The 20891-nt window shown below is 46.3% G+C and overlaps 1 protein-coding gene across 1 annotated transcript in view; it reads right to left on the bottom strand.

Moving 5' to 3' along the window:
* Positions 1 to 5644: 5644 nt before the first annotated feature.
* Positions 5645 to 20891, bottom strand: part of Dock2 (dedicator of cytokinesis 2) — a 414603-nt gene continuing 399356 nt past the window's right edge. The window contains exons 45-52 of the mRNA XM_028756478.1: positions 18945 to 19121; positions 17494 to 17577; positions 12198 to 12335; positions 10315 to 10442; positions 9370 to 9538; positions 8231 to 8351; positions 7079 to 7221; positions 5645 to 6173 (exon numbers count right to left, since the gene is read on the bottom strand). Coding sequence (XP_028612311.1) covers positions 6111 to 6173; positions 7079 to 7221; positions 8231 to 8351; positions 9370 to 9538; positions 10315 to 10442; positions 12198 to 12335; positions 17494 to 17577; positions 18945 to 19121 — 1023 coding nt within the window. The 3' untranslated portion in view covers positions 5645 to 6110. The remainder of the gene's footprint in view (positions 6174 to 7078; positions 7222 to 8230; positions 8352 to 9369; positions 9539 to 10314; positions 10443 to 12197; positions 12336 to 17493; positions 17578 to 18944; positions 19122 to 20891) is intronic.

The raw sequence follows: 20891 nt of genomic DNA on the forward strand, positions 1-20891 counted from the left end.
ACATTCCTGTTGCTATTAAGGTTTTATGGGAATGGGCACAGAGTCGTGGGAGTCACTGGCTTTATCTGGAATCTTGTCACTCAGAAGCACTCTATGGGGTAGGAAGTGGCACAACCTCTGAAGGCTTGGGCTGGGTACCAGGGGAGGGGAGTATATGACTTGATAAAGGAATCTGTTCCAGGCTGCAGAAAATACTATGAATAATGCCTATGAGAATAATGGGGGCTCATAGGCATAATAACATCTCCGACAGCTCTGAAATCTAAAGAGTCACATCATGGGAGAAGAAGACTTTCTTACCACCTCATCCAAAGCCTTGCTTGGTTTTTTTGCCAGGTTTGAGGTCCTGGTCTGTATTAGTTTGCTATGGAGGCTGTAACAGACACCAAGAACAGAGTAGCTTAAAGAATAGACAGCTGTCATCTAAGTTCAGGGTGTCAGCATGACTGATTCCTTCCAAGATCCATGAGGAGAAATCTAGTCCGTACCTCTCTCTACTTGATGTGGCTTGCTGGGCACTTTGGCTTTCCTGGTAATTGTCATTATTCATCTTCATGTGATGGTCTTCCTATATGTGTGCTCATATGTCTTCCTTCCATAGGAAAATCAGTAATATTGAGTGATCACTGATTTAATGACTCTGCTTTCAAAATGGCGACATCTTGAGGCATTAGCCTTTGTGACATCAGCATGTAACTTTTAAAAAGGGACACTATCTTAGGGTTTTACTGCTGTGAACAGACACCATGAGCATGGCAATGTTTATAAGGACAACATTTACTTGTGGCTGGCTTACAGGTTCAGTCCATTATCATCAATGTGGGAGCATGGTAGCGTCTAGGCAGGCATGGTACAGGAGGAGCTGAGAGTTCTGCATCTTCATCTGAAGACTGCTAGAAGACTGGCTTCCAGGCAGCTAGGACAAGGGTATTAAAGTCCATGCCCTCAGTGACACACCTACTCCAACAAGGCCACACCTCCTAGTAGTGCCACTCCCTCGGCCAAGCATATTCAAACCACCATAAACACAAATCAGCCTGACATGGTTTGCAGGGTAGGAGAAGAGGGAAGACTTTAATTGCTGGGCATGGTAAATTCCACACTGAATAGAGCTGTGACTGTCACCCATGTGGCGTCTCATGCCTGTTGTCCAAGAGTGAGTCCTGGGTGACCGACAACACAGAGACCTAGACTTTTATGATCCAATCAGCACAGGGAGGAGTATGCTCAGTGGCCTGTTTCTGAGAACTCTCAAGCCCACTAAAGATAGTCAACAGGCAATAAAAGTAACCCAAACCAATAAGGGCAGGGTAACTAAAGGCAAGGACCCTTTGGCAATGTGAGATCCGGGTCACTCCACTAGACAAACCATGCAAACTGGATAAAATGCCATCTTAGGTCAGGGAAACATTAAGTGGATAGTGGAGGAAGAGAACATCAAATGTTTGTTATAGCCCTGATCCCCTGGCCATGATACTGTAGTTTGTCACAAAAATTTCATTCTGTTGCATATGGGTCCTAACTGGCTATAACCTTCAAGTGACTAATTAGACTTGATCAGAACAATGAAGGCGCATGTGACCTACAGGAGTAGAATGCAACAGGTGGGTTCTGAGGATCTTGACTGTGTCAGAGTATCTCATACCTAAGCCCAACCTTCACATACCCACCCCTCCACAGGTGTGGTTTGCTGTGCTTCCAGCCGTCTGCTCTGCCCCAGTGCCTAGTGCACTCAACTGCTTTTGAAGCAGCTCCTGTGCTCCTGCACAGGGCCACCAGCCCCTTATTGAGGAGGTTGGCTTTGCCCCGCCCATTTGATGCTGCATAGCCATTGGCTGCTCCAATGAATGGTTTCTTAGACAAACCTTCGCCATGCGTACATTCCCACCTTGTTAGATATGGCATCGAGCAAGGCAGATTTACAGCCTCAGTAGGATGTACTGGTATATGATTGGGAAACAATAGACTAGTGTAAGGGGAGGCTGAACAAATACATCACCTCTCTTCTATTTCCCATATACTGTATGGGGTGAGGGAAGGTTTTCTATCCATCCTGTCCAAAATGTGTTCTGCCCTGTGATGCCTTACAAGCCGAATCTCCCTGTGGCTTTCTGCAAAGCAGAGCACGGCATGCTAACCAAAAACTTTAGTCATGATCTGAAGGTCTGTTTTCTTGTTAGTTGAAGCTACCCAGGTAGGTATAAGCATCCAGAGATTAGGTGGGAATGATGAGCAAATGTGTACCAGGGTGTCTGAAGAAGGAAGCCATGCTCATTTTTATACACTTGGAAAGATGTTGGATTCCTTCGGTGTCTCCCCACCCCATCCCCACTTTCTGACATGAGCCTGCAGTTTGGAAGAAGGAATGCTGACTTCTATTCATTGCTTCAAGATAATGCTAAGAATGACTCTTAGGAGAGTGACTTGGTACACCAGTTCATAGTGTGGCAGGTTATTATCTGTGTTTTGAAGGCAGGGAGCTTAAAGGATAATTAGAGAGAATTTCTAAGGAGATTACCTAGAAGAACCTGGAGTCAGGTCAACCTAGAGTTCATTTAGGTTTCAGCTGTGTGGCCTTGAACAGTTCATCAAAGTCGAAAGTGAAAGGGTTAGGTGCATTGATCTCTCAGAGTCTGTCATAGGTAGTTAGTATCTGGTATGTCCCACAACAGATTCATGGTTTGAATAATTGACCCCCCCCAGTTCGTGGTATTGTTTTGAAGGTTGTAGAGCCTTCAGGAGGTGGGGTGGGGTCTGGCTGGTGAAAGAAGTCACTGGGGGTGGGACTTTGAAGGTCTGCTTTTGGGTTCTCTGCTTTCTCTGCTTGATTGCTGGCTACCATGTCAATAGCTCCAGCCTACACCCCTGGGCCATGCTCGCCCACAGCCATGCTTTCCCCACCATAACAAACTGAAATCCCTCAGAAGACAGAAGCCAAAACCAGGCCTCTCCTTTCTCACACTGTTTCAGAAGCTGTTTTGCTCACATCTGTGCCCCACTTCCAAGCAAACCATCCTGTAGTCCTTTCCTCTGGGAATTCTGAAGGTAGAACATCTCCTAGACCTTACTAGTTGGTTTTGGACAGACCTTGTCTACAATTCAGGGACATCTGGTAGCCTAAGATAAGTTGCATCAAATAGGACTTCCTTACCTTCATTGTATCATCGGGTCATCATTAGCACTGTAGGGGCAGTGTACCTATAAGTGTGGGCTGTGATATCAGTGTCTAGAAGCAGACAGTCAAATATAAAAGTAAATTAACAGAGGTGAGTAGACCTCTCCCTTGGTGACAAGGGCACATTACAAATGCTCCAGTTCTGAAGTGGTTTGCATGTGTTTCTCCAAAGCTCATGCATTAGAAACTGAATCCTCAGTCCTTGTATTGGTCATATGAGGATGTCAGAACTTTTGTGGCTATTAAGATTAGATGAGGTCATAAGAGTGGGGACCCCATTGAGCATTAGTTACTTGATCAGACGAACCGCCCAACCAAGCACACTTGTTCTGCCTCAGTGACTCTCCCTTCTAGGCCGTAGTGCAGTAGAATGCCTCACTGGATCCCAAGCAAACGCCAACACTGCACTCCTGATCTTCCCTGAATCTTGAACTGTAAGAAAGATGCTCCTTTTCTTTATAAATTTCAAAGTCTCAGACATTTAGTGATGGTAGCAGTAAAGAAACTAAGACTCTTGAGATTTCACGCCAGGTTGATTGATACCCTACCATCTCCCTTGTAGGACTGATTTAAGAAAATGACATGCAGAGTGAGTGCCCAGCCAATGGCAACTGTAGTGTAGTGACAACTAGTTGTCATTGTCTCTACTAGCATGGTTGTGGATATTGATGTGTGGTCAAATCTATTTCCCTTCCAGGGACAGTCCTCAGAAGTGATTTAACACTTGAGTGCTGTGTGAACAGGAACCTACGGGTTTCACTTTTTGCTCTGTGTTTTATAGGAAAAGAAACAGAGGTTGATGGTCCCTTTCATGTAAGTAAGAAAATTCACAGGTATCGGTAATTTTTATGAAGGTAGAACTTAGGAGTGTTATTATTAACGTAGCCTGTTGAGGAGCAGGGAAGTGACTGGAGGCACAGAATTTTCAGTTACAGCCATAAAAGCAGCCTCTGAGTCTGTGTTGCTACAAGCTTCCCTGGTGAGAAGCAATTGATTCCTAAGGCCTACAACGGGCTCTTTGTCTGGAGTTACAGGGAATGGGGAATTGTTTTCATTTACTTGTTGAGATACCTTCCCTAGTTGTCATTGGAAGCACTTTGTTTGAAGGTTAAACACTGGGATTCCATTAGTTCATGATGATGGAAAAAGCAGACCTATGGAGTTCAAACTTAGAACTTGAAGAGAAAATGGAATGGAAAAGAAATGTCAGGGAGGACAAGGGCCACATGGTACTGATATGTGCATGGGAAGCCATGAGGATGTGGTCCCACCCTTCAGCTCTTCTAGGGTCCTCTGTTCATGGTTAGACAGGGATTGTTGTGCAGTGACTACAGAGGCATTTTGATCTCTGCTTACTTTAGAAATCCAAAGCGGTCTGAATTCTGCCCAACCCCCAACAGTTACCATAGCAAGACAGAAATAGAAAACCAGAGCAGACAATGGGCTAAAGACTTGGAGAAGGGGCACAGACACTACCCTGGAGAGACTGGCATGACACAAGTCACCAGAACCCAGGATATCCTGGGCACTAAGTGCTGCTGGAGTATTAGGTAGTGGGGAAGAATTTAGCTTCTGATCTGAATGCTGGAACCAATGTTGGCATTTCCTAATCTCAGGTCACTTCTGCTTGTGCCTCGGTTTGTCCATCTGAGTAACAATCATACTCATCTTTTAGGGTTACCTATTAAGTTTTAGGAAGTATTTTTTTAATCATTCTTATTCTTCCATACCCCAGGGAAGAGGCTAAGACCTCAGGGACTTAGCATCTAAGAAATGCCCATCCACCCCTAGTTCTGAACCCTACATTGCCATTCAGTTGACTTCCACAAACGCACAGCTTTATGCTCAGGTTCCTCTCTATACAGCTCTGCTCTCTGGGCTGGGAGAGGTTGGAGTGGTTCTCAGTTCCCTTATTCCTCCTCCTTTGGTCTCATCCGAGAAACCTGACAATGGCCATCCTCGTGATTTCACAGGTAGACATCCTTCCAAGACAGCCATCACTCTGACCTGCTGATATAACTTGAAGGATGGACCATGAATTCACCAGTCCTCAGACCTCTAATTTCCACCACTGCTTGTTTCAGTTGAGTAACAGGCTGGGTGTGAAAGTCTCTCTTGTCAGGCTATAAGAGGGAAATTATGGGTAGGCTTTCTCAGTATCCTAATACCCAATGATGTGGCTCCAAAGACACCAGAGTCTTCTACACACTTCTGTGTGTGTGTGTGTGTGTGTGTATATATTTTTTTTTTTGCCTGTGGATATATGTGCCCTTGGTTACTCCCTAAGGAGTGTGACCAGGGATCCAAAGATACCAAAGAAGATTCTTGAGGTGGCCTGAGCCAGGGGAGAAAACATGGCATTGAGATGAACCAACACAAGCCTTTCATACTGCTGTAGCCCCCTGGGCTGCCTCCCACCCTGGGAACTTCCTCCCCAGTCCTTCAGTAAGAGAAGCAGATAACAAGGGATCTCATTTGAGCCGTGGGATCATTTTTAATGTTGGTAAGAAAGAGTGGCAGTTTGGAGGTGATTGAGTAGCAAGGGGCTTATTAAAAAATGTAAAAGTACAAAAATGTTAAGAGAAAATAGAACATTTAAATCAGTTCTTGTAAGTGCTGAGACTAAGGAATGAAACAAAAGATAGGTCCTCCTAGCTGTGAATTTGAGTTACGACTTGCATCCCTCGGATGCTGGGGAGAAGAATCATCCAGCACTTGCTGGCTCCTTGAGGTGCAAGAATCCATGGTGGGGCTTCTTTGTTGGTTTGAGTCATCCATCACTGTTGTGGTGGCCACAGGAGATACAAGGCTTGTCGTCACTTGAGTTCTGGGCCCCCCTTGGGATCATCTGTCTCTTTTAACACCTTGTCTCCTCGTGGTACTCCAAGGTCATGTGCATGCTTCAAGCTCCCATAGTGCTTGGCTCAGCAGTGCTTCACATATCTGTGGACTGGGAGTCTGGGATCTGCTTGTTTTCTTCACTTGACTTGCTAGCCAGCTTTGTGGGAAGATACACAAACACGTCAGCAAGGTCGGAATTGTATGTGCTTCATGAGGGAGAACCCTAGACCCCACAACTCTGACTTATGCCTAAAGATAAGTGACTGGACATTGCAATGACCTTGAGTTTTGTCAGAAAGCTGATTTGGGGAAGTTTCATAGACCCCTTGCTAGCTGTGTGGATTCTGCATATATCTTAGTTAACTCTGTGAGGCTGGCCAAAAAAAAAAAAAATTCTGGAACAGGGAAGGATCAAACAGTATATAATGGGGAAGTGCTTAGCATGGTGCCTGACTCACTCACGCAGGCTCTCGGGTAGCCTGTGATTTTTATAGTATCTCCACTCTGATTCATAGTGCTGGAGGATCAGAAGTGCATCCGTACCTTCTTGATCCCAGATGAGGACCGACAGGGAAACAACAGGAGGTGGGACTTCAAGGGTCAGTAATTCAAAACCAACTTTTAATTTGAAGGATTTTTGTAATGTAAGTAGAATAGGAAAGTGCTTTCCCCCCCCCCAAAAAAAAAACAGTTCCATTGGCTGCTGGGGCCCAGAGAGGAGCTCCAAAGGAGAGCTTAAGTCAGGGCGAGCCCACCTACTGGTTCTGAGGTCCCAGAAGACCCTGCTTCACCAGAACTGGGGTTAATCTTGCTCACAGGTGGTACTTGAAGTCCCAAGAAGCCCTGCATGGTGGGCATGGCTAGACAGCTGCCCTTGCCTTAGGATTCCTGCCCACACTCCTTAGGGAGTAGCCAAGGGCACATACTCACAGGTAAAGAACATGCACAAGTACGTAGACCATCCCCATTATTTCCTTCTCTCTCTCTCTCTCTCTCTCTCTCTCTCTCTCTCTCTCTCTCTCTTTCTCCATGCCCTCTCTTTCTAGCCTCTGGCATCCTCACCATGGTCTTGAAGAACTGATTGACTTTCTTCTTTTTCAGAGTCTTCTTATCACCATCTGAGACTTGGAAGAAGGTTTGACTCAGGCGGGGAGATGTGTTGGCTTCATCTAGCCCAGGCATGCCTGCCGCTGAGAGTGTGAGGGCTAGAAGGGACCCGAACATGAGTTAGTGGGTACAGGAGAGAAATAGGTCCCAGGGGACAGGATGAGTATCTTAAGCCTTGAGCTGTTCTTTGGGTGCTCCTGTCTCCTGGTCCTTTGCAAAGCCTTGTCCAGATGTATCCAGATGGAAAGAGGGATGAGAAGGGGAGGGTCTGGGACCACGTGGGCTTATGTCTTCAGTGTGTTGAGTCTGACCTCAGCCTCCCACTGACTAGTTGGTCTGTACGGGAGCCTGACATTTTGCACTGGTTTGAATGTGTCACAATGAGGATGGTGGTGTTTTCCACATCATGGGTGGGTGCCATGATGTAGGGGATGGGGATAATGAGTTACGGCAGGGCCTGGCCGGAGCTTAACCCTGCCAGGCTACTCTGGTGAAAGATGTCTTTACTGTCATGCATTGTTCAGCCCCAAGGGGGCAGCACCAGAACTGCCTAGTTCTATTACGCCCAGCCCCCTGCACAGAGCCTGCATGGAGCAGCACACACCAGAACTAGATGCATAGATGCTGAGTTCCTGGCTGTGTGTGGGCCTCCCTCTGTTAATGGAAAATGATTGGGGGATGTCCTGTATCCTTGGACAGTAAAACATGGGCACAGGTGTCATCTATACACTGAACACCACAGCCATCAGATGCTGTGGCAAGCTTTGTAAATTTTGAAGTAGTCTTTCTGGCCAGCAGAGGTGCCATGGACCTTAGAGATATGCTAAAGGCACCCTCTTGAGCCTGAAGGAATCTGCTGCCTGCAAATGCAGGGAGTCATGGTAGAGAGTGGTCCCAGAGGGACAGCAGATTTCTGCTTCTGCTCCAAATAGAGCTTGATCCATGGCCTCCCTAATGAGGGATGTTGAGAGTGCAGAAGCCATGGGCTTCTGGCTCCAGACACCCAGCCTGCCTTGCCCTAGACAAGGAGTTCCCATCCTTCCTCTCCCTGACTGCTTGGCAACTCACACTACCTTTTCCCCCAGGTTGGTAGTTGGAAATACATACCCGGGATGGTGGGCATGGACTGGCTGGCAAAACTCATCTGAGAGAGGACAGACACCCTGGTGGGGATGGCTGCATGCTCCGAGAGATTGGTGTCACTCATGAATTCGTGCTTTCTAGAAAGCTAGATGATACAACACACAAACACATATACACAAATAAGTATAAATAAATAGAACAGACCATAAGGGCTTAGCATAAGGCAAATATAATTCCTCAAAGGTCAGGGGAAAGTACTTAAAGTGGCAGCTATGGACCTGGCATAGTCAGTCTACTGTTTTGCTTTATACCATTCCGTGTTGCTCTGCCTAATATGTTTGTATAGGTTGCATATTACATAACACTAGGAGTGCTGGAGAAAGTCCATTCAGTTAGACTATCAGGTGAATGGTGCTCTGCAGAGTCCTGGAGCATAGAAGACACGCTCATACTTCAGAGGCTCACTAGGAAGCTTATGGGTTTTTTTTCCTTCACCAGAAGGTATCAGCTGGCTCTCCCCTTTCATCCAGCCTCACCCCTGCCATAACGGCTGCTGTTCATTCCCTTGCCAGTCTGCGGCATGCTTTCAATAAAACTTTGCATTGAACTCGGGGCTGCATGATGCCAAATCTCTTCACTAGTAATTATTAGTGTTGAACTTCTTTTTGGGCTAAGGGGTTACTCTGTAGATGAGGCTGCCCTGAAACTCACTATGTAGCATAGGCTGCCCTCCAACTCATTACAATCCTCTGGCCTCAGCCCCCTCGCCAAGCATTGCTTATATAATTTTATTATATATAACAATACATGGTTGTATTTTATTCAATATATATACATTATATTTACAAACGATTCTGTATATAGTTTATATAGAATGAAGATAGATGGATGGATAGATAGATAGATAGATAGATAGACAGATAGTTGAGGGCCACAGTGGCTACTTTCCCCTGCACAAGTTGTTCAAGCTCTAGAGTCCAATGGCTTGGGTTCAAATCCTGCCTGTGGAGCATGAGTGTACCCAGTACTTCATATTGGGCAGCTTCTTTCCTCTAAGGCCCACTGTAGTGTGGGAGCCAGGCTCCAGTCCACCCACTCAGGAGGCCTGAGCTTCCTGGCACAATGTTCTGAAGATCTGGGGAGAACCTGGCATCTATGCTCACCCGCTTCAGGTCTGACTCCATTGTTGCCTTCTCGTCTGCAAACACCACGCTGCTCCTCTTGGTCCTTTTCTTGGACCGCCGAAGCTTGACCTCTGGCAGAGTGCTCCCTGGGGAGATGGGCTCCTCTTCCACTTTCGGAGTCTTGGGTGCTGCTGACTCTAGGTCAAAGCTGAAGGGCAGGGGAGGAGCATTGGGAACTAGTTAGAGCCTGATAGAGGCACAGGGCCCTAAGAGGACCTTCGTGCTGACTGAGCTATCACAGCAGGCCTGGGGCCTGATCAGTTATATTGATAGCAAACTGAAAGTCACTCATCCACAGACATTCAAAATAAAGATGACAGAATAAAGATGAATGATCAGATGACTAAAATCAAGAGACATGGCAAGGAGGTGAAACTAGTTAGAATGTGGATCTGGGTTCAAATCCAGCCACTGCTGCTTTTTAGCTGAATGACCCTGATCAGTCTCTCGATTTCTCTGAGCTACCGGTTGCTCAGTAAGAGGGGAACAGTGGTCCTGGTGCCTGAACACTGGGCACATGGTGCCTCTGATGCAAACAGTGAAGTTGGGTAGGGGAAGATGCTAGTGGTGTGGGAGGAGCATACTACTATTGGAGTGATATGGGAAGCACTGGACCCTGTTAGAGGAAAGACCAGTTACAGTGCAGGTTGGGAGAGGGATGCTGGCTGCATCAATGGGGAAGCAGCCCAGCGGCAGTGGTAGCAGCATGTCTAGAGGGGATTGGGGGTGGGTGGCTGCAGTTAGTTCTGTGCTCTTGGGAAAGCCACCAAGCTGTCTCAGCTGTCCAGGATGCTTAAAAAAAAATGGCACCAGCCAAGGCAACATGCTGAGTGACTCCAAGGTGTTCCTGAGTTCCTGGCTGGGGAAAGGCTTTAAAGGGAATGGGAAGGAAGCCTGGGCCAGGGGCTTCAGGAAAACGCTTACCATTCTGGGGTGACCTTGCTGGGGGTACTGCAGTCAGAATTCATGGAGGCTAGAGAGATGATGGACATCTGCCTGTAGGAACGAAGCATGGACCTGGGGCGGCCCAGTCTCCTGTCTTCGAAGTCAGGCTGCAGGTATGAGAACCGGTCGTAAGCAATCTGGGGAGCAAGGCTTTGCAACCTAAGCCCTCATCCTCTAGACAGGGTGGAACTGTGGACAGAGGGCATCAGTGCAAAGCTGCCAGCCAGCAGGACCACAGGGTGGCAGGATAAACACTAGCAGCCTCAATCCCAGGGGAACAGTGACTAGGCCTTATGTTTCCCCATTTGAGACAGCATCTGTATTATTCAGTGGCCTCATGAACTATCTTTCCTTATGCTAATGAGAGGGCTTGAGATGTGGCTGGCCTGTACCAGAGAGACCAACCCTGTCATTACAGGGATGAGACTTTGAGTCACATATTATCAACACAACCTCCAGAGAGGAGACAAGGAACAGAGATGAATCTCCAGCCTGGAGCTAATGAGTCACTCAATCATGGCTGAATAGTGAAAGCTTTGGAAAGATTCTCCGCACTTAAGCTCTAGTGAGCTCCCTGGTAGGTTATCACATGCCAATAAACCAGAGGGGGGCGTGTCCCGACAACATGGAAGTTTCCTGTTTGAGATCCTCTCCTACCTCGCCCTCTGTGTCCTTCACCTAGCTACTCTGGATTGCTATCCTTATCTCAAAGCTTCTGTACAGAGGCTCCTCAGTGTATGAGATCACATCCCGATAAGTCTGTTGTTAAGTTGAAAGTGTAATCTGAAAACGCATGGAATCTACCCAGATGGCCAAGCGCCCTAGGTAGGAACACCATGCCATATACTGTAGCATACTGGCTGCTCACCCCACAGGCAGACTCTTACCCATGGTTGAGAGTTGTGTGTAGGTGTCCTAGTCTAGAATCTTTCAAGAATGCTTGACCACACATCTCTAGCCCAGGAAAGATCAAATTTTGAGGTACAATGTCTACAGACTGCCTATAACTTTAAAAATCATCACAAAGTTGAGAAACTGCTGAGTAATTGGAGTGTGGAGTTCCAGGGGATTACCAGACCAGGAGGGAGGATGCAAGCCCCCCAAATTTGTAACTATTGTATACAGAAGTGTGGGGCCTAACTCTTGGGGCCTGGAGTTTGAGGCTGGTATCTAAATGGGGGGAAGGGGGAAAACTGGCCTTTCAGCCTGGGAAGTCTGGCCTAAATCCAAGTGTTTAACTTTGAAGCTGTGTTTCAGGAAGAGAGTGTAGAAGGATCAACTTGTTTCTGCTTGGAGGAAAAGAGTCCCAGGCTCAGTGCTGGGCCCTTCCTGCAATCATGGCTCTTTTCCAGTTGTCTATAGATCAAGTGGGTTGGGACAGACAATTTTCAAGGGTCTATAAAGCTCTGATGTTTGATGATTCCATTTTATGTGAAAGGTAAGATGTTGTCTCTGAGAGTGATGGCCAGTGTCCTCTTCAGGCTGTGGGGTACAGTGGTGTTGGAGACTGTCTACACACCCTGGCCTTCACTTAATGCTTTTGGTAAGTTATTTAATGCCTCAAATATATATTATATATATTAAAAGTGTTGCTATCTGCTTATATCAATCACTTGATATATATCAACTGTATTTATAAAAGGCCAAGCACATATTAGGTGCTTCATCATTAATATAGTCTTTACAATTAATTATACAGTTCCTTGGGTAAGTGGTAGGTCTATAGGTCCACTTCTAACTGGTTTGCCTTAAGGAGTGATTTTTGAGGAACTAGGCATACAGGAAGGTTCCCCCATTGCCAGCCCCTTTCAGCCCTTATTCCCATAATCCTCCCCGTTCCCAGTCACAGGGACAACTCTTACCATCTCTCGGACACCATACTCCTTTTCCACCTTCATTTTCAGGTTCTTGAAGCACTCCTCCATCCGGTCATGGAAGGGGCGCAGGTTGTCTGACACCCTTTTCTCATGGATCTTAATCCCAGCTCCCAGGAAGGGGATCTGAAGAGAGAGGTAGCAAACCATGGACCTCAGCTTGGGGGCTATCTCAGGAGCTCAAGTTGACTTGTTAACTTTTCCTGGAGATCCTTCGGGTGCTCAGAGACCTGCATGGTCCCTGGGACAGCTGTAGCTTTAGAATTTATTGTGGAGGGGAACAGTGACCCCAGCTGATCTAGTTTCCTTGGAATTGTGGCTGTCATGGGCATTAGAAGCCACAGACAATGGGGAAATCTGAGTCTTCGAAAAAATCTGTGAAGTGTCAAGAGTTCGGAGAACAGAAAGGAGGACTCCCCAGGGTTTTGGCTCACAGTCTTGTTTAAGAAGTATTCAGGAGTACAAAAGTGAAATTATGGAGATAAGAAGCCAGGCAAGAGCAAAGAGCATGAAGGGGAGAGAGACCAAGGCCCATCTTACACCGTGGGGCCCAATTATACTTTTCATGGCTGCTATGAGTGTGCTGGTATCAGAAAGTTCTATTATGAGTAAAGAGTTTCTAGAAAGTGTTGCCACATCTCAGGAAGACGTGAGAAGAGAGAAGAATTGAGAGGAGAGGTGCAGTTTGCCTTATCCACGAGGTCAGAGCACAAAACCTCAGAGACTGGAAGGGAACAGAGCCGCAGGGCTCATGGCTGCAAGGAAAGTTTGAGAAACTTAATTGCACGACTGTCTGGTAAAATAACTAAGATGGCCAGGATAGGGGGTAGAATCTTTATAGAGGAACAAACATCTCCACCATGGTAGGGCAAAGGCATTTCTGTCTCCTTCTCTTAGCTATCTTGAGAGAAGAGAGGTGCAGGGGAGGCACACTCTGCAGTGAGATGTGCACTCAGCTATAAACGTGCCACAGCGCATGTGTGGGAAGAAGGCAGCCGGAGGCTGTAACTGACCTCCAGGAGCAGAGGAGGGAGTTGGTGCTTAAAAGAGGTTAGCTGACAGCCAGTTCCTTGCCCAGGGTGCTCATTCCTTCATCTCACAGCTAGGTATAATGCGAGTCCACTTTCCCAAAAAGCAGGAACTTGTCCTCTAAAACAATTAGATCCTGAAACCTGGGACTCAGGAGTACCATACCCAAAGGCAGGAGGAGAAGCAGTCGCCACCAGACTGAAAACAAGCAGATGAAAAGAAAGCGGCTTATGGGTAGGGAGATGCCCGCTGCATGGTGCCCAGATAGTCCAGTGTAGTAACCATGATCATCTTCCTGTTACATGCTTGCAAGAATCTGCTTCTAGAGAATGTAAGTGTCCTATGTAGGTGTGTAGGTTCAAACATGTGGGTCACTCAGTTGCCAGGCAATGATGCCACCTTACCAGCAGAGCCTTCCATGCCGACATCCCTTGCATGCTGATTTCCAATTAGCTTCACTAGGAATTAGGAGGGATCTGCAGGGGTCACCAGGCACTGGAGGAAATTCACCCAGAGGGGACGGGACCAAAATTAACAGGCAGGATAGAGAACATGGGAACAAAGGGACAGATGAATATGGAAGAGAATCTATAGAAAGCTTAAGTTGTTATGTTAAAAATATTACCAAAGGAGTCTTCTATAAAGATATTATATTTCAAATGGAATGCATGTATAGCTTTAGTGTTACATTTTAGATAAGACAGAAAATTGGTCAGCTTAGCATCAATCTCAAGGTGTTAAGAGGGAGGAGGGAGCGACGTGGATGCTCAGTGACACATGAGCAGGCCAACCAGACTAAGAGAAGTCAGCAAAGAACTATGGGTGTTAAGCTTCATATCAGCTAGACGTTGACATCCAGAGAACACCCCATCAGAGCTTCCAAATACACATTTTCCCATCTGAGTATGCCACTCATTTACGATAGATGTTTTGCTAAGTCCCATGGGTTTCGGCACATTGTGCTTCCGTTTTCATTCGATTCACGGGATTGTTCTAATGTCCTTTCTCACATCCTCAATGATACATCATTCATTTAAAAGTGTATTATTCAGTCTCCATCTATGAGTATAACTTCTGTGGTTTATCTCCCTATGTATTTTGGGGTTTACTCCACTGTGATCAGAAAGGATAACATAATATGTCTGTAATAATTTTTAAGTTAACTTTTGTTTTACGTGAGTGTTTTTGTAGGTGTTTAAGTGAGACTGGAGAGGGATTCAGACTCTCTCAGGTCTGCTGACAGACAGGAAAGCTGGTATAGACACTTTGGATAACTGTTTCTTATATCCAGGAAGGTTGAGCTCGTATGAACCAGCAATTCTACTATTATGTGTACCTTGAGGGACTAGAATGTACACACATTTACCTACAGGAGGATGTTTCAATAAATGGATATATTATTTGTATGCTATATACTTATGAGGCAAAATATAGAGAAAGTCAAATCTTTGATATATGCAGTAACCTAGTGAATTTTAAGGATATGTAAAAAAAAGCTGGATACATAGCTGGATGTACTGTTTTTTTTACTCACGTGATATTGGTAAATTAACCTTTGCTGATAGAAATTTAGTAATAGATACTAAAGCTACATTTTCTCCTGCGTTAAGACCAAGCATTTCCAGGTCTAAGTGCACCCAACAAAGATACAGCCAAGAGCCCCAGCTAAGTTGGAACCAACCTAATTCTAATGAGCACAAAAATGAATACATTTGGTATCGCTGCAGGATCAATCTGTATAGACTTCTAGACAGCATAGAAAAATGGTAGCGAGATACAACAAAATGAGCAAACTTCACAAGGCTAACGGACACAGAGAGCTGTCCATGGTGGTCCCAATTATACGCAGGTCAGCAGGAATCCAGGGCAAACTACGATGCCTACAAATGCGTGCTTGGGGAGTGGAGCTCTTTTTAAAATGCTAGGAAATAATTCCTATAAAACCAGAAAAGTGGTCAGCCTATCTGAGGGCTGGTAATGACTACAGGACTACACAGGCGCCCTGATGGGTGTGAGTGGCGGTGGGGTCATGTCCATAGATGCTTGGTACTAAACCAAAGAACCATATTTTCATACGCACTTTCCTATATGTAATGTTTCACAACAGAAAGCTTGAGAGAATAATATACTGAAGACATTGTCCCATGCAATCAAATCTTTACAGAAAACATCTAGAAAGATCCCAACCTTGAAACCTACAAATTCTGGTACAAACTGAATATTGGAAACTTCAAATTTCTTTGGTTTGGTAAAAAGTCCCATTTACCTTTAAAGACTAAGGTTCTCAAGTCTTTAGAAAAATCTCAATGTGAATGTAGCTTTGCAAGACAATGTCCTCCCTGGAGTTCAGCTCTAATGGACAGGCTCAGATTTGCCCATCCGTATTTCTGTGTTAGCTGGCACGGTGCCTGGGACACAGTGTGGGCTCACTAAACAAGGGCTTTGAGAGTGGATGGAAGAGAAACACACAAGTTGACTTGCTGAGTGTAATGACAAGAACACCACAGCCCCTACACAGCAGGACTGCACTATCTGAATGACCGTGCCATAGTTAGAGATAGAGTAGGAGAGGGCATGGCTCAGGGCACTTTCCTCTGGGGTTAAAAGGCCTCTGTAACCTGTGGCCTTGGGAGCCATAGGCCATGCTATGGAAAAAGTAGACACTAGGGGGCGCTGCCCAAATGTGCCTCATAACCTTAGAGGCAGTTACACCGAATGCAAGCAGATTTCAGTCTCTCGTGTATGTAGAGCCCTTCTAATCAGCTCCGACACTTGGAAAGAATGTTCTTAACTGCTCTGAAGGCAGTGGATTTGGCATGGGGAACTAACCAGTTGAGAAGAGGATCCTGGCAGTTAACAGTGCAAAGTCAATATGTGAGACCTGGTAGTCCTCCCTGGATGCCCTAGAAGTATCCAGGGAAGAGACTCGCTCAGCCAGCCTTCTTGCTTCCCAGATTGGCTGGCAAGGGAAGTGCCACTATGTGAGTATTAAAAGGATACAGATGGTCCCAGAAAGATGGAGACACTTGAAGAATATTTAAGCTTCATGGGTGGTACAGAGTGGGAAGCAGAAAGAAAATTCCAGACACACCTAATGCATTCAGGGAAAGCATGTCTGCATTGCTCGCTCAGCGTTTCGTTTTTAAAGTCCCACTTTGCATAAATTGGCAGAGGCAGGGAAGGACCTGAATTAGGAATACTTATTTTAAGAAAAGAGTCTACACCCAATGCTTCTCAGTCCTTGATTTCCCTGGAGTAACCAAACTCCCTAACAAGGAAAGCGCACCCCTCTTTGCATGGTGACTGGCAAGAGGTAGTGAGGAGAAGTGGGCAGCCTGCAGCCTGCTACACCCGGCCCCTGGCTTCTGCTCAGCTCTAACCATCTTACACCTCCTATGTCCAACGGTGCACCATCTGTGAAGAGCCCAGACCCAGTAGGTGTCTGAGGAGCCTGTCAAAGGGCTAAAAGCAAGAAGAGTCTGGTTCTTTAAAAGCCCCCCAAGGGAGGGATCTAGAAGATTGTTTCTTCTTTGGAAAAAAAAGAGAGAAATAAAAGAGAAAGGGAGAGCAAAGAAAAGACAGAGAGAGAGAGGAGGAAGATGTGAGTGTGTAGGAGGCAGAGAGAGGCAAATGACAGAGAAGCAAAGAGCTTCTAAGAGCAGCAGGCAGATGCACAGAAGGAGGTGGGGAAGAAGAGTGGGCAAGAAGAAGAATATGACAAGACGGGATATAGAGGCAGATAAATAACAGGTCCTCACGCTGGAATCTGGCCGAGCTAGGAAGATGTGGACCCTTTGACCGTGAGCCAGCCTAACAAAGACCTCAATTATCTGCAGAACCTGATATCCATCTGCACACTATCTGCAACAAACTGGGTCAGCCTCACAAGAAATGTGGTGGCGAGGGAGGGGGCAAGCTTTCTATTGTCTGATTGGTGCAAGTTGATGGTGGATGTGAGGATCGGGTGGATTTCATTTGAGCCCCGCTGTGAAAAGCTACTGCCTGAATTTAACATCAAAGAAAGCAATCTCAACCTCCTTTAGCACAGCATCTATTGCTGCCCTGGCTCTAGGCAACGCCCAAGGGTAAGGTGTCCCGAATACATGAGCCAGCTCAGGTGTCATCCAGCATCAGAAGAGGATGGAGGTGAGGAGCAGGCCATGAGGAGTCAGGCCAGGCCAGGTGAGCAGAGGGCCAGAGAACTGGGGAAAGAGGAGGGCCTGGATGGATGTACCCATGCCCAGTGAGGCTTTACCTGCCATGCAATCAGGTCCTTGAGGCGGCTCAGCTTGTCCTGGTCCTCCGGGTGCTCCCTGCTATACTCTTCAGTGAAGAAGGCCTGGGACGGGAGAGGGAGAGAAGTGGGGACTTAAGATTTTTTTGTTTATCAGGTGGGACACATGGTCAATCTCTGGCATTGAGAGAAAACTTGACGGGAGAGAAGCTTTGAGGACCTAGGCATTGGGGTGGACCTTGTCGTAGCTGACATTGTTTTGTTTTGTTTTGTTTTGTTTTTGTTTTGTTTGCTTGCTTTTTACTGGAAGCTCATATCAATACCCACTGGAAACAGGCCACAGACTCCAAGGAAGTCCTGCCACTGTGATCATGGGGTACCAGGACCAGCAGCAGCTCCCCAGGAAACTGTTCTGAATGGGGGACTTGATGTATATTCTGCAGTCTCTATTGGGTTTTACTGAACCAGAATTCTGGGGGCTTGAGTTGGAGGGAGGCTTAGAACAGGGAGTCCTGTGATAGGGAGCTTGGGAAGGATCTTGAGGCCCAGGGGATCACTGCTGGAGGAAGAAAGCTGAGCAAGGAACTTCCTCTGGTGCTTGTTCAATCGTGCCTCCCAGTCTCCCTCATGGCTCCTCCATTCCTCCCTTCTCCCCTCTTCAGAGTTCCCATCCGAATCATATGACCATTCTATGTGGACATACTGCAGCAGCCCTGAAGGCTATGCAAAGGGTGACCACAGATGTGTCAGGGTAGACAAAAGGACTGACTGGGTGATAGTAATCACTATCTCTGAAATGATGCACACTGGGACATTCTTGCCTTTGCACCATCAAGTCACAGAGCACAGAGAATGCACAGTGAGGTTTTGTAGAAAGAGGAGCTCATCCCTAGGTCAGGGTCTGAGAGTTGGAAGGCAGCTCAGGACTTTTTGTTCTACATCATGCTAGGAAAAGCCATGTCTCCTTATCGTCACACTGTCATTTCCAATAGGGGCTACTACTATGACTCAAATAACTGGTGGCATTTCCTTTTGGCCACCTACACCAGGAGGGTTAAATACACAATCTTGGGGCCAAATATGTGGGGTTTCCTGAAAGGACCCCGTGACTTGCACATCTAGATTATGCCTAGGCCTATGGAGTTGGTCTTCCAGGTTTCCACATGTTTAGATTCTGAGTTTCTTTCTTTCTCTACATCTGTGTCTATGTTATTTCAACACTTCTGTAGAAGAGATGGGTTTACTAAATAGCATGGCTTGTGACTTGTGGTCACCTCTGAGTCTTTCCTTGACGGAGCTTTCTGGAGATGCCAGGGGAATGGAGACCCTTGGGAAATTGCTTCTTCTTCCTCCAGGTGTGGAATCAGGATGAGAAGGAAACTGGAGCTCAGGTTGAAACCTGATTCCCAACCAAGGGAACATCTAGGATCAAGCAAGGATGAGCACAGGGGATAAGCTCCAAGGTTCCTCACCTTCTCATACTTGGCGAAGCCCCCCATGACAGCAGGGTCCACAATCCCGTTGAGGAGCATGGAGAGAGGGTTAATGGGAAGGTTTTCATCACTCTGGTACTGGTTTATCATCATCAGGATCTTCTCGTTGGCTGTGGACATGGTTTCGATGGCATTCTCCAGAGGACTAATTGTGGTCTGTTGAAAACAAGATTGGCAGAAGAGCCTTAGTGGGTGGTATTGATTTCACTAGGGTAGGAATTCAAAGGCATCCCCTACTCCCCAGGCTGCAGCAGGATCTGAGGGTAATGAGTCAGCTCTGGGGGCTGTCTGCTAGCCAAGGACAGGCTGGCTGTCTTTCTCCTTAGAGGAAAAGGATTTCTCTGGAGAAATACAAGCAGGAAGTGGCTGGCTCTGCTAGAACGTCAGAGGTTGATTATGCCCAGGAAGGTTTCTCTCCCAGTTAAACTGGGTAAAACACACATCAAACCAACTCATCACATACTGGTTGGAAGCTATTGTGTATGCTACTGGCGAGAGAAATCAAGAGAGCTTGCTCTAGGAGCACCCAGCCTAGCACACAGCAGGACTTGAGACCAGTTCAAGGGAAGATGAAATGGCAGGAAACTCTTCCCCAGCACATCTCAGAAACCAAGATAAATAGTGGTATTAATGACAACAGACAAACATCAACGTTTGCAGAAGCTTATGGTTCAGTGTCAAAACTAAACTAGAGGTCAGCAAACATCTCTGCAATGGGGCCAGAGAGTAAATATTTTAGGATTGGCAGGCCAGATGGGCTCAGCTACAACAACTTCACTCTGTTACTGTCGGGCAGAAATAGAAGCCAAGAAAACTGGACAGGAAAGTGTGGTTGTCCCAAACAGCCTTCACAAAAGCAGAAGCAGGCAGAAAGGCAGACCATAGACCCCAGTTTCCTGACCACAACCTAGTACAATGAACAGTGTGTGTCAATCTCAGCTCTCTGCTTTTCTACCTGTGTGATGTAAGGTCAAGTTTCCTTACCTTCGTGAGCCCCGGTTGACTCACTGCTAAGACTGGAGTAAGAAAGCCTACCACAGAAACCTACTGAGAAGTGTTGTGATTAATGCATGTAAGTGTTAGGACAGGACATAGCAGTTATTCTGAAAAAGGAAGATCACTGGTGGGAAAGGATGGGAGGGAAGAGACAAGAAATTGGAGAAACTTTCATAGAGGAAGGGAGCTCAATTTATCATGTCTATCATGATGGTGATGTTGTGCCTGCCTCGTTGGCTATGTTGTGAAGATTAATTGAAACAATACAATAACTGACACTGCACAGTTCTTGAGAAATGGCCCCACTACTTGTACCTACCACATGTATGAGAGAAGCAGTCAGTCCCTGTAGCCACACTCTGAAGCTATTTCTATAATTACTGATCTAACAGCTTCCTCAACCATTTCTCTGAGTGTTGCTTTCAGTGATTGTGGTGATCTGAATGAGAATGGCCCCCATAGGCTCATATGTTTGAATACTCAGTCCTCAGTTGGTGGAACCATTTGGGAAGGATTAGGAGGTGTGGCCTTGGAGGAGGTGTGCCACTGGGGATGAGCTTTGAGGTTTCAAAAGTCCACACCATTCCCAGCTAGCTCTTTCTCTATGCCTCCAACTTGCAGATTAGGATGTAAACTGTCGGACACTGTTCCAACACCACTCCTGCTTGCTGCTGTGTTTCCCACTATAATGATTGCAAGGGCCTAACCTTCTGAAATGATGAACCCCAATAAACACTTTCCTTATAGGTTGCCTTGGTCATTGTGTCTCTTCACAGCAATAGAAAAGTGACTAAGATGGAAATGGAAGCATCCTCAGTGAGAAAGCCCCAGGAACAGATTTTCTGTCACTACCATTATCTTTCTGTCACCTATAACATTAGTCAGTGTCATGCTACTGTAACTAAATACAGGTGCCAATTTCCTTATAAG

This window comes from Grammomys surdaster, unplaced genomic scaffold (assembly GCF_004785775.1).
Source record: "Grammomys surdaster isolate TR1022 unplaced genomic scaffold, NIH_TR_1.0 126121, whole genome shotgun sequence".
In the NCBI taxonomy this organism is placed as follows: Eukaryota; Metazoa; Chordata; class Mammalia; order Rodentia; family Muridae; genus Grammomys; species Grammomys surdaster.